The sequence below is a fragment of the Anabrus simplex genome, chromosome 8 (genome assembly GCF_040414725.1).
Source record: "Anabrus simplex isolate iqAnaSimp1 chromosome 8, ASM4041472v1, whole genome shotgun sequence".
Lineage (NCBI taxonomy): Eukaryota > Metazoa > Arthropoda > Insecta > Orthoptera > Tettigoniidae > Anabrus > Anabrus simplex.
In genome coordinates, this window is record NC_090272.1 from 214,856,720 (window position 1) to 214,875,923 (window position 19,204).

General features: G+C 42.1%; 1 protein-coding gene across 3 annotated transcripts in view; it reads left to right on the forward strand.

Moving 5' to 3' along the window:
- The window catches only part of LOC136878714 (uncharacterized), a 137,121-nt gene that overhangs the window by 104,560 nt on the left and 13,357 nt on the right, over positions 1-19,204 (forward strand). Inside the window, exon 1 of one of the 3 annotated variants that reach the window (XM_067152157.2) lies at positions 15,149-15,211. The exons of the other annotated variants lie outside the window; for them this stretch is intronic. Coding sequence (XP_067008258.1) covers positions 15,206-15,211 — 6 coding nt within the window. The 5' untranslated portion in view covers positions 15,149-15,205. Of the gene's footprint in view, positions 1-15,148; positions 15,212-19,204 lie in introns of those variants that run through there. 3 annotated transcript variants of the gene reach the window in all.

The window sequence follows — 19,204 nt, forward strand, 5'->3', positions numbered from 1 at the left end:
AATTAAAGCTACGTAATTACAAGTCCTTGTCGATATGTTGTCAGTTTGTAAGATCTCTGAGTTCTTCAAGTAAACTCTGCGTAAATTAAAGGAAATCGCAATCCAAGGAGAGGAAATTTAAACTCTAAGATTTGCCGATTATGTTTTTATTGTATCTGTGTCTGCAGAATATCTGGAGAAATTGCTGAAAGGAATGGGCATAGTCTTGGAGGAGTAGAAGATGAATATAAATAAATCCAAAACAAAAGTAATGGAGTACAGTCGAACGAAGGCAGGTGATGCAGGAAATAGTAAATTAGGAGATGAGTCTTACAGGAAGTAGATAGTATCATGACTAACATTGGCAGAAGCAATGAAGGCCTTTCTTAAGAAAAGGAATTTGCTCCCTTCGAATAGTGATATAGGAATTAGAAAGAAGTTTTTGAAGACTTTCGTCTGGAGAGTGGCATTGTATGGAAGTGAAACATGGACGATAACTAGCTCAGAGTCCGGCTCCATAGCTAAATGGTTAGCGCGCTGGCCTTTGGTCACAGGGGTCCCGGGTTCGATTCGCGGCAGGGTCGGGAATTTTAACCAACAATGGTTAATTTCTCTGGCAGGTGGGCTGGGTGTATGTGTTGTCTTCATCATTTCATCCTCATCACGACGCGCAGGTCCCTACGGGCGTCAAATAGAAAGACCTGCACTTGGCGAGCCGAACATGTCCTCGGACACTCCCGGCACTAAAAGCCATACACCATTTCATTTTACTAGCTCAGAAATAAACTTTTGAAATGTGGTGTTAGAGAAGAGTGCTGAAGGTGAGATGGGAAGATCGAATCGCAAATTAAGATATGTTGAATCGAATTGGTGAGAGGAAACAGATTGACCATAAGAACAGATAATATGGTAGGACACATCTTAGACACCCCGGATTTACTCAGTTTTTGAGGGAAGCGTAGGTGGCAAGGAGTAAACCAAGGCATGCATATTACAAACAGATTAGTGAGGATGTATAAGTTCGTAGAAATGAAAAGGTTAGCACATGATGGGGTAGCATGGAGAGCTGAATCAAACTAGTCAATGGCCGAGACAAAAACACAACAGGAGGACAAATTAGGGATTGGGATCATTTATCAAGCAAATGTTCGATATACTTCGAAAATTTTTGAGATCATTTAAGAAAAAAGTCGGTAAAAAATTAATTGGGAGTCTGCCACCTTGGAGACAACCCTAAATGCAGTTCATTGATGATGAGAGGAAGATAATGTTTTTCTTTACAAGATGCGTTACGTCGCACCGACACCGATAGGTCTTATGGCGACGATGGGGTAGGAAAGGGCTAGGAGTAGGGAGGAAGCGGCCGTGGCCTTAATTTTTTTTTTTTTTTTTTTTGCTACTTGCTTAACGTCGCACCGACACAGATAGGTCTTATGGCGACGAGGGGACAGGAAAGGCCTATGAATGGGAGGGAAGCAGCCGTGGCATTAATTAAGGTACAGCCCCAGCATTTGTATGGTGTGAAAATGGGAAACCACGGAAAAGCATCTTCAGGGCAGCCGACAGTGGGGTTCGAACTCACTATCTCCCGGATGCGAGCTCACAGCCGCGCGCTCCTAACCGCACGACCAACTCGCCCGATTGACCTTGATTTAGGCACAGGGCTGCTGACAGTTGGGTTCGAACCCAGTACCTCCCGAATGCAAGCTCAGAGCTGCGTATCCGTAACCGCATGGCCAACTCGCTCGATGGGAGAATGGTATAACTATCGTGGAATATTGAAATAATGGATAAATGTATGGTATAATTATAGTAGATTCTGCCACAGAGGTTATTGGCATTTTTAAGGCAGACCAGAATAAAGGTATCGGTTTTACAAGAGACTGTATAGAGGAATGGAGAATGCTTAGCCCACAGGGGGATGTCACAGTTTTTACTCAAGCGTGACAGTTGGAAAGCTGAATCTCTTACACAGTTCAGTGAGCATAACTTTAATACCTTAATGCGTGGAACTATCTATAGAAATGCACGTAACCTGGGGTTATAGACGACAACCAGTGCCCGGGACGGCCGGAGGGATATAAACTTAATAAAATTTGTGTTAGGCCATATCTAACTGACATACATACATAGTGGTGGTGATTTCTGTTTTAAATGAAGTGAGTGAAACACATCCTCTTCTAACATTAATCAGAGGGAACGAGTTCCGATGTTTCGAAAAATGAAGGTATCCGCAAGAGAAAGGGGAGGGCATGAAGGGCATAGAAATGAAAAACACCCTTGCCCTTGCAAACCTAATACCGTCGGAGCGGAAGAGAGCCGGACACAATTAATCGAAGCACTGCCAGACTCGGTTAATACATACATACATAGATACATACATACATACATACATACATACATACATACATACATACATACATACATTTTAATTAAATATATTTTAGGTGCAGAATCATAGCCAGTGAGCAAAAGTAGGTTAGTCAAAAATTATTTTAAATAGGTTTCACGAACTCAATTGTATTTGAACAACTGTGATGTATAGGATATAGTTCTGTTTACATAATTATTTTGTTTACTTATGCACATCACAAAAGCCATCAAATTAAGTATGTATGTTACATTAAAGATAAGAGGTATAGAACTAAATGAGGCCACAACACTAGTTGCAAATAGAGGATTGTGGCGACGTTTAGTAAATTCTTAGAGGCTTGCAGAGTGAATGCTGAAAGACAAAACGGTCTATAATGATGTACAGTATGTATGTAATGTGATTACTCAAGGATGTATTATTACTGCCATGTAATTGGGCATGCTGTGAATAAATGATTAAAAATAATACATACATAACCACACCCGGGCGACTGGAGTGGGACAATGATGATGATGATGATGATGACATACATACATGTATTTTCATTGTTATGCCTTTCAGCGTACAGTCTGCAAGCCTCCGTGAATTAAGTGAATTCATGATGCGTCTGCACAATCCATTATTACAAACTAGCACTTTGGCTCGTTTAGTTGCGCACATCTTTTATCACTAATCATTAGAAACTGGGTCTGGGCATTCCATCTTTTCCTCCCTCTACTTTTCTTATCCTTCATGGCCGCGTCATTTATTCCGCTTGGTAACCTATCCTCCTCCATTCGACTCACAGGACTCTTTCGCCGAAGCAGCTTTATCTGTCCCCTCATTCCGAGTACCCTCCTAACAGTGCTCCCACCTGTTTATACCAGCAATCATACTTGCTTCCTTCATGTCTGCTACTTCCTGAGTCCCCGTACAGCAAAGAGGATCTCGCCCGATGAAAAGCTAGTTTGGTTCGAGTGCTCGTTTCTTTCTTAAGGGCCCAATACAGTTAGAGCTATACTGCGGAATTAAATCGTAGAGGAAAAACTTCACAGTTTAACTGAATTGAACGCAACGCAGCAGTTGCACAATTTTCCCTTTAGTTCGCTCAGTTATTTTGTCGCTTTGGAGTCTGGTTTGGTTAAATCAGGTGTTCAGGTATGGATAACCTGGAAAAACTGGTAGTTTGATGTTTACTAGCTGTATCAGCGTTGGTATTAGCTGAAAAGAAGAAACGAGAACGTAGGGTACGGAGTAAAATATGTTACAGTGAAACCTTGATATCTCAAATCACATCGGGAGCTCAGTTTTATTTCGAGTTATAGAAATTTATAGATATAGAGAATACCCTTTTTGAGCATGTATAGCACATAATTGAATCATGTGTATCCTCGTGCTTACACTGAATACATTATTTTTAACAGTACTTACAAATTTACAAACAAATTCTATTTTACGGCATCACTTTAATTATAACCCTTATCTCAGTAACTTTTTAGAAGACAGGATACAGTACATAAATAGTGAAACAAGAAGCATACCTCCGTTAACACCTTTGGAAAAAATTCATTGGTCTCTTCTGTCTGTTACTTCCTTTCCTTCCTTCACGTTGAAATTTCTCGTCAATACCACGCTGCCGAAATGGAGCTTGTCATCCGCGACTTCAGAGGTTGCTTTTGTATTTGACCGATAATTAATTCACACCCGAGAAACAGCGAGGCTTCGCCCATTTTCCGATCATTACAAGTTTTAGCATTTCGGTTCCCGTCATGTTAGCTCCCAGCATCACTGTAAACCTTTGTTTACTTGTTAACTGCTCCTCACAAACAATAAATGCCGTATTGCACAGTTAATGTTGCACAAAATTCGAGATACAGAGTATTTTTTGCTTCAAGGGAGGAAATGTTTGCTTCGAGAAATCGAGAAATTCGTGTGACCGAATTTCGAGTAATAGAGAAATAAATACGCGTGAAGAATTGGACAAACGGCCAAGAAATTTAAGTTACTTCGAGATACTGAAAATTCGAGTAATGGAGGTTCGAGATATCGAGGTTCGACTGTACTTGGGAAGAAATATATCGCGTGGCGGCACGCTATTAAAAGAACTGCTCCTGGAAAATGAAGTAGGCGATTTTGTCATCTATTTAAAAATGAGTAGGTAAGGGTTATTCTGCCCGAAGGCAGGTCCGAACCTCCGCAGAGGTGTTCCTGGTTCGGAGTTTACGTGCGGTAGGGTGGCCAGTTCCTTTCCGCTCCTCCATTCCCTTACCCCCACCAACAGCGCGTGGCAACCCATCCAACTCCTGACCACGCCCAATGGTGCTTATCTTCGGAGATCTCACGGGATCCGGTGTTTCAACACGGCTACGGCCGTTGGCTAAGAATGAGTGAAGTGACATTTAATGTTAGCGGCAGTGTCACTGTACATTTAGAAACAGGATACGTGTATAAGGCAGGCGAAACCACCGAACTGGAGGCTCATCGCTACACTGAGACAGAACGTACAAGGATATGAAGTTTTCTATGAGGATATTCCTCCCAAGCTCTGGGAAGCGAAACGATAATAAAGACTCTGAAACAGTACATTAAAGTAAGCCATGGTATTTAATTATTATGAAAAACCCAAAACGTTGGAAACCTTATATAACAAACAATAGTAATACAACAATAAGCCTCAATCTACGCAAGGGTCACGTCTCGTTTAATACACTGGGTGCTGACATCTTCACGTCCAAAGGCCGACTGAGGGAACTGTGGGACTGATTTTGTGAACTGCACAATTAAATGTGTAAAAATGGACCCATTCACGCAGTTTAAAAACTGCTTTATTAACTGTGCTAACAGTTTATCTGTCAGAAATGACGTCACACATTAAAATCGCGCAGTTTAACTACGAGTGTATAGGCCCTTTACAGAATACTGTTGATCACAACTGCGAGCTCACTGCATTAGCGTTGCTGCTCCTTGATTTAATCTCAGCTAACAATTTGTCACGTACAAGCTCCCTCTAATGCTGATGTAATGTGTCAGGAATCAATTCGACAACCTTGCAGAGTGGAGGAAGGTGCTTAATCAACTATGCCATACATCCAGCCCGTTAAAAGTAAATTAGAATTGCCGAGACTACCAAAATGGATGAACATCCCCGATGATTTGATGAGTGTGCTCTCGCTGTTGACAGCTACCGTTAGAATTATAGGCATGTCAGTACTTTTTTTTTTTTCTAGTTGCTTTACGTCGCACAGACACAGATAGGTCTTATGGCGACGATGGGACAGGGTACAGCCCCAGCATTTGCCTGGTGTGAAAATGGGAAACAGGGAAACCACGGAAAACCATTTTCAGGCCTGCCGACAGTGGGGTTCGAACCTACTATCTCCCGAATACTGGATACTGGCCGCAATTAAGCGACTGCAGCTATCGAGCTCCGTTGTCAGTACTTTAGAAGAGCTCTGTTGCTTCACCGAAACGGGCTTTCCTTCACAGATGTAATACAAAAATAGTTCGCTCCTTTCACTTTCGGTAGGGGAGGACGAGATATAGCTTCTGGTGTTAGTAAACAAAGTGATGATAACGGGACTCGGCACTTCTTATTCACAGAGGAATACTTTCGTTTGAGGCTTGTTGTTGTTGGTTTTATTGTTGTTGTTAGCTTGAATGGGGGAGAGATTGCTCCATCAGGTGTGAGCCGTAGATCCAGTTCGTCCGCCCTCTCAGCCGTTGGGAGAAGTATACCAAGAAAGTGAAAGATTGGTTGAGTGAATGAAGAAAAGAAGATTCAAATTTTATGGACATTTGTTTAGAATGGACGAGAAGAGTCTGACAAAACAGATTTTTAAAACACTTGACAACAGACATAAAGTTTCGGACAAATGGCTCAGGAAGGCAAGAAAGGAACTTCAGCAGTCTGGATTCAATCGGGCCAGCCCCGCGGTGTAAGGGTAGCGTGCCTGCCTCTTATCGGGAGGCCCCGGGTTCGATTCCCGGCCAGGTCAGGGATTTTTACCTGGATCTGAGGACTGGTTCGAGGTCCACTCTGACGGTGAGATAGCGGCCCCGGTCTAGAAAACCAAGAATAACGGCCGAGAGGATTCGTCGTGCTGACCACACGACACCTCGTAATCTGTAGGCCTTCGGGCTGAGCAGCGGTCGCTTGGTAGGCCAAGGCCCTTCGGGGCCGTTGCACCATGGGGTTTGGTTTGGGTGTTTGGATTCAATCGGAAAGACATCCTAAACCGGACAAAGTATATCTAGATCAGTGATCAACAGCTTCAGAGGCTTCCATGACAAACAGAAAATGAACAGAGGAAAGAAGATAAGGTTTCCAGTAATGTGTGATTGTTGCTTAACGTGCTCTCATATGGCCGTAAACGAATACAGTGACAATATTAGCTTACTGTGTTGTAATACCATACTCAGTGACGATGAGGTAGAAAGGGGCTAGGACTTGTAAGGTAGCCGCCACGACCTTAAATAAGACAGACTCGGCAGTTGTTTGGTGTGAAGATGGGAAGCCACGGAAAACCATCTTCAGGAGTGGCAGTGGTGGGGTTCAAACCCATCATATCCCATCAGGACAGAAGTCCTGTAGCTGGAGAGAATCCTTCTATTTTTTTTTTTTTTTTTTTTTTTTTTTTTTGTCATTGGTATCTGAACACGTGCAGGGAGTTATTAGCAAACTTCCATATTTTATCCTCTTTTCGTTTCGAATGTCACTGTTTAGCACGGGCACCGTTCAGTACATGCCATATGGTGTCAAGTGGATACTTTCTCCCACAAGGCCATACCGCACTTTCTAGTGTTTATGTCTATTCTTGATATTGACAAATATCTTCTCTCGCATGAAATTTCTCCCCTGTGGTCCTCTAGTAACAGAATTCACTGCAATGATTTGCACTTGTTACCATTAGGACCAGATTCAGGTACTTAGCTGTGCCCAGGCACCTATCGACATATTATAGACCTTAGCGGAAATGGTTTGAAACATACTGTATTCAAATTTATTCATTATCCAAAATTAAGTTCCCATAAGGAAACTTTAATTTATTGTTTCCGTTTAAGGCAGTGCTAAAACAGAAGCTGATATTGTGAAATAAATTCAATGCTAAGTTAACGTTTCTCAAAATTGTTCCAAGTTTAATGATGATTTGCTTTCTATCTCGTTGCTTCTGTAAGCTGCCAAAACGTAACAAAAGATTAATTAAGTTCAACAGTAAACACTGAAGTGGAACTAATTTGTACAATGAGTGAAATAGCTCATATTGTTAGCTGTTGAGTCATAACGTAGGGCGGTAAATATTAATGTGTTTTATGTATTCCTTTCGTTGGGAGGAAAGTAAAAGGAATAACCTACAGGGCTTGTTTTAATATATTACGCAAGGCGGCTGTTCAAGTTATTAAAACGGCTGTGTCCTTTTTTTCTTATAGTGTTCGGAAATTTGAAATAAAATTGTAAACGTGGTAGTCCTAACTGGATACTACAAGATGAGTCCCGCAGGAGTTGCCGCCTTTCCTGCATGCCCCGTGTCGGTAAACGAGAGCGCAATCGCCGTTGTACAGTTCTCGTACGCCCGTAGGAAACGCATCAACTTCAATGAGTGGATATTCAAATTGAAAAAAGAGATAGAAAAAGCAATAACACTTGCCGCATGTTGAAAATGCTCTTCCTCAACGTGTACACGAACGTTGTAGTGTGAAATGATATTCCGGTTCTCTCTCTGCAGTTCAGTTTCATGAATTTTCAAAATTTCTGGCGAATTGCATTTAAAAACCTACAGCACATGAAGAAACGCTATTCAAACCATAATTCCGAAGCCATGAAACACACTAAACAGATCAATTACTGCTGTATAAAAAGCAATCACGCTATACGGAAGCTTATCGCAGAGTAGCTGAGATTGTGACATCACCGGGCGAACTATGTGGGTCAGGTGGCTGTTACATCAGACACGGCACAGGGAATGACCGGCAACCCGACTGAAACTCTCATTATACCTATCCACACTCCCCAATTGGGAACCCTTGGGATTCCCTTTGAATTCTTTCTTGCGACAGAGCGTGGATAATGTCGATATGTTCTGCTGCCCCTACTCACAAGCCAACCAGCGTCTCTTAGCGCTAATAAGATGACAAACTTGAAAAGCTTTGAGCCTTCGAAGAATGAAGGCATCGGCAAAAGTTAGGGAAGAGCCACGAAGGACGTGAAAATTAAAGACTCCCTAAGACTCGCAAACCTAATACGGTCAGGGCAGTTAGACAAAGAGAGTTGACCGCAAGGGAGGCCAAATAGAATGTATTGTACCACAAGAGGAAGATACTGGAATGCCAGGTAGACAGAGTGACATCGCCCTCCGTATTGACTTCCTTGGTCAACCTAGTCTGCAGTAGGATATGAAGGACGGGCCTCAGAATGAGATGTCCCGCCCGGCCTACAGTGGTTTTCTCACACAATGTATCATGCCTACTCAGCCGGTTGAACGGTGTTGGCACGTGGCAGGACAAGGCTAAGGGTGAAAGTCCGCACGTTCTCTTGGTTTTCCTTCTTTGTTAAATTAATGGCTCGGAAATTCCTTGTTTCAATGGACTTTTATTTTTAACGGCACTTTAAGAGAGATATGTCAATGTAAAGTATAATACAAACTCGTTGTCCTTATTGTGTTTCCACCAGTGCAGATATATAATATAAAACATTGAAAACTGAGATTGCCGGGATGCTGGAATCATTGACAATACTAGATGCAATTTCACTTTCATAGTGTTGAAATAATACCTCACTTATTCACGGACTTCTGTAGAACTTTTTCTCTTGATTGACGTCTTGAAGAAAATCGCAGTGCTGGCCCAGAAAGGATTGATCCCAATCTTCAGGGGTCACTGAAAAGCAATAGCTAAAACAACAAAAACATGATGGACACTCAAAATTTTAACCAACTAACATTTTGTTAAGTACAGTAGTCTATAGTTTAATAGGCAACCCGGGAATCTGGGAAGTGTAGGGTGGATAAATCTTAGTTATGCATAGTAGAGCATAAGCCTGGGGATTCCAAGGTCTGGGGTTTAAATTCAGCAGAGGAAGTCGAATTGTTAGAGGTCAGTCCATTCGGCTTTCCACGTCAAACTATGTCGGCATGTAAAAGATCTCTAGTGATACACTTGGTGTTTACCCAGTACAATTAATCATCAGTAGAGTTCATATTTTCCTAAGAAATGGAATGGCAAAACCGAAATTCACACGCAGGCAGCATAAATGGCGTCAGATCTAAAACCTACACCCGATAGCTGAGGTCATATAATTCTTCTTATCTTCTTCTTCCTCCTATTATTATTATTATTATTATTATTATTATTATTATTATTATTATTATTATTATGCACCTGCTGATCTGAGTCAACCGCGAGTGAGAATTCACTGCAAATAATAGGTCAATTCAGGCTGCTATCACCAGATAGACATAGTGTAAACATGTATTAATTATATATACATCTTTCTTTTAAAACTCCTTAGTGTTTCGGACATAAATAAATAAATAAATAAATAAATAAATAAATAAATAAATAAATAAATAAATAAATAAATATTCTTCCTTCGATCTTGGCCAACTGTGGACCACGTGCAGTAACTTCATGATAGTCTTCTTCTCCTTGCCTTCTGTCTTTCCAGTATGTCTTAATTCTTTCAACTATGTTCCCTCCTTTCGTTCGTTCACAAATATTTTCTTTGCTTCTTCTCTTTCTCGTGGAACACCCTGAACTACTTAATGCATTTTCTGAAAATGGCTTTATCTAATATCTCTCTCTCTCTCTCTCTTTTTTTGGGGGGGGGGGTGTACCCAGGTAAGCCATATCCTTTTCAACTTCGATGAACCATCAGATTTGTTTTGGTATTTTTATCGAAATGATCAAATATTCTCTTCGTTAGTCTACTTTTCTTTTACTGTTTGTTTTACGTCACACCGACACAGATACAGTAGGTCTTATGGTGACGATGGGATAGGGAAGGCCTAGGAATGGAAAGGGAGCGGTCGTGGTCTTAATTAAGGCACGGTCCCAGCATTCGCCTGGTGTGAACATGGGAAACCATGGAAAACTATTTTCAGGGCTGCCGACAGTGGGGTTCGAACTCACTATCTCCCGGATGCAAGTTCACAGCTGCGCGCCCCTAACCGCACGGCCAACTCGCCCGGTATTATTATTATTATTATTATTATTATTATTCCACTGTTTTTTGCTATTTGTTTTACGTCGCACTGACACAGATAGGTCTTATGGCGACGATGGGATAGGAAAGGCCTAGGAGTGGGAAGGAAGCGGCCGTGGCCTTAATTAAGGTACAGCCCCAACATTTGCCTGGTGTGAAAATGGGATACCACGGAAAACCATCTTCAGGCCTGCCGTCAGTGGGGTTCGAACCCACTATCTACCGGATGCTATTCCACTGTTTTCCCTCCATACGTCCAGCTGCCCTTTCCGAGGCCAACCCCTTGTAAAGGGATACGTTCTACTGCAATGCGTTCCTATGGTGATTAATAGTAAATAAGGAGATGTACATTAAGACTAACATAAACAACCAGTCCCAGAACCAGACACGGCTAACATTCGTGACGCGGCCAGTAAGAGTCTCCTAGAAGCCAAGAGTGACTACCATAACAGCTCGGTCGTTCATGGCCAATGTCACGGTGAATATAAAATACATTTTGTAGGCTAGTAGGCCGAGGTCTAATTCCTTTCCTAACTCTCAACGTTTCAGCGAAAACTGCGCCCATTAGTGAAACATCGGAGCTAGGAAGAATTTTCGTACTTGCCAGTAAATCTACGGAGAAGAGGCTGGCATATTTAAGCACCTTCTTATAATCCCCACCTGAGGATGCATGGAACCTGCCAACTCGGCCCCGTCTGAGCCACTCAGCCCGATAGAGAGAGGGAGGGAGAGAGAGGTAGCTTATCTGGTTTTCCCCCTGAAAACTAAATAGATATGTAAAGTTTGATCTTTCTTTTTTTCCCTAAATTGTATTTCATGTTTTTTTTTACTTGTGGTTTTGTTGCGAATAGTGGTGTTTTAAGAGAAAGTATAACTGCGCAGTGTATGAGGTCCGACTTTAACAAGAATGAAGGTACCGGCAAAATACAATAAAGGGCTGCGGAGGGCGTGAAAATGAAAGACTCCCTATGGTTCAAAAACTTGATACCGTCAGGTCTGGTAAGAACAAGAGTTGACCAAGAAAGACCTGATAGGAAAGATAAAAGCCAATAGGCTGACGCCAATTGGTGGAACCAATGCCAGACTCAGATAGGGCAGTCGTGGCCACCAACGCACTCTCCTAGTTTGAGACACCCCTCATTTAATCACCCCATTACGGCAGGCAGGGAAAATTGTGTATAGCTGCTATCCCCGCACCCACTTGGGAATAAGTCCTAGTCAACGCAAAAGAGATTTCGGAAACGATAATTTGCATACCTTCTTCTACCACCTCCTGCGTACACCTTACAGGTACAGTAGAGTAACTTGCCATCTGAAGACGCATCAGTCCTGACAGTCAACCTTTACCTGACGTTAACAAAACTTCTTTTCTAACATTATAACATTATAATTGCTGATGAAATAATTTCATAACTAAAAGAAAGTTTAATGAAATTATAACAGTACGAACTTACTAGTATTTTTAGTTTTAATGTTGTAATGCACCAGTGAAAAGTATCTCCGGGTCAACCACTTATCTTGGAACCGGAGCGGCGCCTGGGAGTGACTGAGCCGACAGCTGCGCGGAAGGAAGGAGAATTTGCGGGGACTACCGGTTCTGACTTTGTCTCGCAACGCAGTTTGTTTCATGTTTCAGTGAGAGCAACACTTGTGTGCAAAATGATGTGGGAATAAATGTAATAATAATAATAATAATAATAATAATAATAATAATAATAATAATAATAATAATAATAATAATAATAATAATAATAATAATAATAATAATAATAGGCTTAATTACTCCATTCCGCACCGTGTTTATTTACGATAATGTCCCTACAGAATTCGCTCGTGCTGTTACGATTGCCGGGCTGAATGGCTCAGACGGTTGAGGCGCTGGCCTTCTGACCCCAATGTGGCAGGTTCGATCCTGGCTCAGTCCGGTGGTATTTGAAGGTGCTCAAATACATCGTCTCGTGTCGGTAGATTTACTGGCACGTTAAAGAACTCCTACGGGACTAAGTTCCGGCACCTCGGCGTCTCCGAAAACCGTAAAAGAAGTAAGTGAGACGTAAAGCCAATATCATTATTATTATTATTATTATTATTATTATTATTATTATTATTATTATTATTATTGTGTTGTTAGATTATTTCAAGAGAAATTCCCAGGTGTTGGAGTTCCAAGTCGTGGGACGATTCTTAGATCAGTTAATGCATTTCGTGAAATGGGAAATATTAATGATAAGAGCCGAAGAAGGCAACGTTCATTGTTAACAGAAGAAAATACTGAAGGCATTAGGCAACGCCTGAAAACTTCTCCTAAGAAATCTTCTAGCTGTCCTTCTCAGCAAACGAGAATTTCTTACGGTTCCGTACAAAACGATGACAGGCAGTTCGAGCAATTCCCTTAGTGACAAGGGTGAGTAATTTTAAAGGGCATTAAGTTATACTTTGTCAGGCAGTCACTCTAGCTTGCTCGCGCCTTGTCCGGCCGGCCGAGGCCTCAGTCCCACCTCAGCTGTGGTTCTGCGTTAATTGGATGATTCTGTATATTGCAATGGTTGAAACTTAACGAACATCGGTAGATCTCGATACTTCGTATAGAGTTCTGAAGGAAAAATCCATTCTACTTGTTAATGTATTTAAAACTATTAAGTCAGTTCATAACAGAGATAATAATTTTTTTTTTTCGCTAGCGGCTTTACGTCGCACCGACACAGATAGGTCTTATGGCGACGATGGGATAGGAAAGGCCTAGGAGTTGGAAGGAAGCGGCCGTGGCCTTAATTAAGGTACAGCCTCAGCATTTGCCTGGTGTGAAAATGGGAAACCACGGAAAACCATCTTCAGGGCTGCCGATAGCGGGATTCGAACCTACTATCTCCCGGATGCAAGCTCACAGCCGCGCGCCTCTGCGCGCACGGCCAACTCGCCCGGTGATAATAATATTACAAAGACTGCTTTTCAAATTCCTGTCTACACATCTCATCTTTTATTTACAAATATGTGGGGGGGGGGTTCTATTAGTTTTACGTCGTGCCGACATAGACATCTCTTACGGTGGCGATGGGATCGCACAGGAATAGGACTGGGAAAGTAGCGGTCTTGGCCTTAATGAAGGTATAGCCGCAGCATGTGCATGCTGTGAAAATTGGAAACCACGGAAAACTACCTTAAGGACTGTCAACAGTGGAGGTTCGAACCCACTATTTCCCGAATGTAAGCTACGTTACCCAAACCGCGTAGCCAGCTGTCTACATATTGAAGATATGGTTAAAAAAATGTGTGGCTTTCCAGCGATTATTACTATCACGCAAACCGCCCACATGTAAATGAATGGCAAAGCGCGAATTCTGTTTAAGTAAGATTTATATTATATTATATTATATTATATTATATTATATTATATTATATTATATTATATTATATTATATTATATTCCAATGTAGGTTGTAATATTGATATTACCTTAAATAATTAAAATGTTTTAATAATTGCCTGCTTCATGAAATAATAAACTCAGTACACCACAAAAAATACCATGTTATTCAACGGATAATTCAGAACCGAGGTTTCCTAATCTCATTTTTGTACTGTGCACACTTCTTCTTCGTCTTCTTCTTGAAAAGTTTCCCATTTTATTTGTGTCGGGACTTGAGGTGGATGTCGTCCAGTTTTAGGGCTGGATGCCCTTCTTGACACCAACGCAACGAAGAGAAATGTATTCGCTATTGCGTGTTGTTTACTACCGTCGTGTGTTCTGTGTAGATGGAGAGAAGTGTATTGAGAGGAACACAAGCACCCAGTTCCCGAGCCAGAGATATTAACCATGCTCAGTTAAAATACCCGGCCTGATCGGAAATCGAACCCAGGGCTCTCTGAACTGAAGGCCAGACAAGGAGTCGGACAAACATTCTTCAGCTTATCCCAGTTCCTCTGGGGTCGCTGGAGACCCCCCCCAGCCACATTTCGGTTTTGGCCGAGGAGACCGGATGCCTTTCTGACTCCACGTAATTTTGAAACGACGGAAAACCAAGTCTCCCGGATGCAAGCTGACAGCTAAATGACCATAACCGCGTAGCCAACTCTCTTGATCCAACGCATTATCAACCGGGATATGAACCCCAGCCTTCCAGCTGAGAAGCCAGCAGCTGAGTCACTGAGCTAATCACACCCCGCTCCTGTTTGTTCATTGATTAATGTAAATAATGTATACTGACGAGTATGATTGTTATGAACGTCCAGGTAAAGATCGACAAGGCGGGAATCAATTCGGTTACCTCTTAATCCTCAAGAGTCGCAGCTCGGAAACACCACTGGCAAGTAAACTCTCAATAAATTCAAATCAGACCAGCGGAGTTCTTATTTCCAAGGAATTCCCTCAGCTACTGAACGGAGTCATTTCGGTTTTCTGCTTGTGTCTGTCGATCACATAACTTGAGAGAGTTGTGACATAAAATTCATATAGTTGCTGGAGGGTAAGCCTGACCGCGAAGTCTCCTGTGACATGGTACATGCAGTCAGGGTCAGCAGAAGTCGCACGCTGAGGGAGGCCAAACTCAAGGATACGCCACGTCCTTCCTTCCGATCTCCCCCTCTCTCCCAGTTGCTGCATATAAGTAGGAGCCCAACGTCTTAGCTGTCAGACATCAACACTTGATCCTTGGTCTTCAGAACCAGCAGCCAGCAACATGAAGGTAAATGGCACTTCATTTCTTCAATGTGGATACTCATAATCGTTGGCTTGATTTGAATTTATATCCGGGGAATATTCAGGACTCTCGAACAGCAAAGGAATTTATCAGTTCCTGCTTCTGTAAAAACATCCTCAAAATACTACAATCTCAGACCATCGTGTTACAATTTAAATTGAGAAAATACGCGGAGTTTACAAAAACTTACAGCTCTACACGCAATTCTTCTTAAATTTCCGCGCTTGAAATTGATCGAATTACACTATCCAGAGTTTTAAAATTTCCTTTAAATTATTTTTTATTCAATTTTGATTTCGATACTGAGTAGCTGAGGCGAGAAAGGTGGAAGAACACCGATTTTATTCTCCGTCAGCAACTCAAAAAACTACAAACGAGATTTTCACTTCTGGGGAAGTATAGTAAATCAACCTGTCTACACCAAAAATGTGTCCCATTCTTTGTGGGCAAGGACATCCTGGAATAGAGATAACCGCTCTATGCCACTTAGCGACGAGACAATGATTATTGGAAGCCTCCACCTTTTACTCGTGCAGGGATCTTCCATACGTGCCTGATTTCCAACCTTCTGTTTCCATTATAGCGGGTTCGAGTGTAGTTGAGGTCACTGTCATCTGAGGGTCTTTAAATGCAACAGTTGCGTGTCTGTGGCTTCTGGCCCATTTAACGACTCCTGCAGGACAACATTCCGACCTCTGGAAGGAATGTTATAAACAAGAACGTGTCTCATTGTGAGTCGGACGCACGTGGTGAATGCATTTCTTGAAAGGAATAGAACTCGCCGACCATAAACTAATTGGAAGTTGTCAAACTGTTCCTGACTGTAAAATGAGAGGTCGGCCTTGTAAAAATAAGTTGGTCTTTGTCTGGATGAAGTGACGAGTATCTCATTGCCTGGCATGTGTGAGCTACGTGCTCTGGCTGACCTAATTATCTAGTCAGAATGAACGGCACGCTAATAAGACACTAGCTTACCGCGGTATCGCACTTCAGTCGAGTGTGACAGGAATGTACGGGATCTATAGAAATATTCTCCGTCTTCCTGGTATATTTTAATGAGATCAGACTAGCTGGATTTTTATCTTAGAGATGAGGCTCCTACAGCCTGTTAAACTAATATTAAGTTATTTTCCTTCATCAACTGGTTGATTTTAGCTACACATTTCCTTAAGATCGGATATGACAGACCAGTCGCCTTGATAAAGAATACTGAAACATCAGCAACTTCTACGTAATGTACGTACATTCTTTGCGTAGAAAAATCCTGTGTTATAACCACTACAGGCATCTATTTTAAGAAAACGTTTGGAGCATACTTTTCACCTATACAGTAGTTAACTTTCTTTATAACACTTCAATCTGAAAAGAAATTTGATAGACTACTATTTTCTTATTAGCAATCAAAATGATAATGAGAGTATTTACGGGTTGTTGTAAGGCTGTAAAGGAGATGATGTAAAATCACCGGAAACACCAATTACAGTATAGTTCCAAGGTCTGGGACCATCACCAGGATTACTTTATTCGAGAACTGGAAAAGTTCAAAGGAAAAACAACTCGATTTGTTCTGGGTGATTTACGACAAAATAGTATTGTTACGAAAATATTACAAACTTTGGGCTGAAGGAGACGAGCTGCTCGACTAAGCAGTATGTTCCGACCTGTCAGTGGAGAGCTGGAATGTCATTAGCAGAGGAATAAGCTTGAACGGATCTTTTAAAAGTAGGAAGAAGATAAACTGGGACAAATATTCCTTTATAGGAAGAAGAATTAAGGATTGGATAGAATAATTTAACAAGGAAGAAACTCGATAAATTTCCAGCTTTCAGTTAATAAAGAGTTACGTAACAAGAGAGGGAATCTCCCGGCTGGGCGGCGGCACATCAGTGGTGATACGGTATTTTTTCCTACACTTTGTATACAAAAGTGCATGGGATGGTTGCCAAACACTATTATTAGGTCAATGAGGAGATTATTAGCAAATCTTTGGAGACATTTCTTGATTCTCTCTAGCAAGCGCTATAAATGATGGTAGCCCACGGCGACGAGTCGATATGTGCATTAAGTTCCTATTATCGCCATCCTTGCTTGCCGCGCGACCAGTCTTCGTACTCTTGACATTGCTCACTCTCGCTCAGCGCCCTTCACCACCTCGAGCCCCCTACGTGACTCACGAGATTCTGGCCAACTTGCTGTTCCTTTTCAAATCCAGGTCGAGGTATCACGAAGCAGCGTTATGTAAATTGTGGTATACTGTTCCGCTCCTATTCCTTCGCCTGTGAGAATGTTTCTTGGTAACTTTAATTCCCCCTCTGGATTTGAAAGAATTGCTCCAAATTGACAATTATTACTTCATACAAGGGAACTGTTTCTCAAGGAAAATAACTATTACGATGCATTGTTGTTCTGATGGAGAGGACTCGTGTGTAATGCTACGTTTCGAAATTTTTCGGAGCCCAAGTTACAGGTCGTTAGTAAAAAGTCTGTCCATTGACTTCACTGAGGCATCTTATTATTTTATGGAGTAGATGTAACCGAAGCTGGCCCCGTGGTGCAGAGGTAGCGTGCCTGGCTCTTGCCCTGAGGCCCCGGGTTTGATTCCCCACCAGTCAGGGAATTTTACCTGGACCTGAGGGCTGGTTCGAGGTCCTCGCAGCCTGTGTGATTAGAATTGAGGAGCTATCTGACGGTGAGATAGCCGCCCCGGTCTAGAAAGTCAAGAATAATGGCCGAGAGGATTCGTCGTGCTAACCACACGTCACCTCGCAATCTGCAGGCCTTCGGGCTGTACAGCGGTCGCTTGGTAGGCCAAGGCCCTTCAAGGGCTGTAGTGCTATGGGGTTTCGTTTGGTTAGAGGTAACTGAAACTATCCTCTCACAGTGTTTACGTGTGGATAGATAGTGTATATGATTGTTAGTCAGAAAACCGTCGCGACCATAAAAAAAAAGAACAAGGAATGGCCAAGTAATGTATGGGAAAAATGAAAGTGAGGAGAATGCCAAAAGTAAATGAAAAGGGAGAGGGTGAAACTGCTGTCGGCACATAACCTACTCCTGTCGAATAACATCAAAAGGTCTGCGCAAGGTTTAACGTCTCCATCCGACGAACGAATCACCATCAACAGCGTCATATGCCCTCACTCCATATAAACAATGCGGAGGTTTTTTTTACTTGAATCCAGGTTTTTGGCACACAATCTAGTGATTAGACATTGTATACCACCATCTCCCCTACAATGCCGGCCAACATTCTGTTGGTGAAATTATTTTCCATCAACGGGATTCGAACCGGTTAACCACGGTGTCAGATTGAGGCCTTAAAGATTACGACCAACAAGGGGGTTGGGGTGGGGGATGAAAACACGCTTATGAAATACCACGTTTTCGTCATATACGGAGAACATGACGAAATGTTAGATAGCAGTGTTGGTAGTGGTAATTACTGTTTTAAGGGGAAGCACAACTAAGTAACCATCTTCTATTAATACTAATCAGAAAGGGAAAAGAACGAGGTTCGATCCTTCGAAGACAGTGTATCGGAAAAAGAAAGGTCAGGGCCACAAAGGGCGTGAAAATCGAAGGCTTCCTAAGCCTTGCAAACCTCATACCGTCGGGGTCGGAAAGGATCAAGAGTTGACGAAGGGAGGTCAGACAGGACAGATGAAAGTGAGGAGCCTTGTGCAAGTAAGTGGAAGCAATGCTAGGAATCATCTAGCCAACCCATATTCCAAAATTGTTAGCTCCTAGTCGCCTCTTACGAAAGGTAGATGATACCGTGGATGTATTCCACCACACCCATTGACAGGGGAGAAAATGTTAGATGTATCCCAGTCACCTTTACATTACGCTGCAAAGGTTTATGATACAGTGATCATAGCCAATGGGGACTCCAGTGTACGAAAAATCCGAACCACAAGAAACTTGTCTAACTTAGTGAAAAACTACTGGCGATGCTGCTAAGCTGTCAAGCCCTCAAAT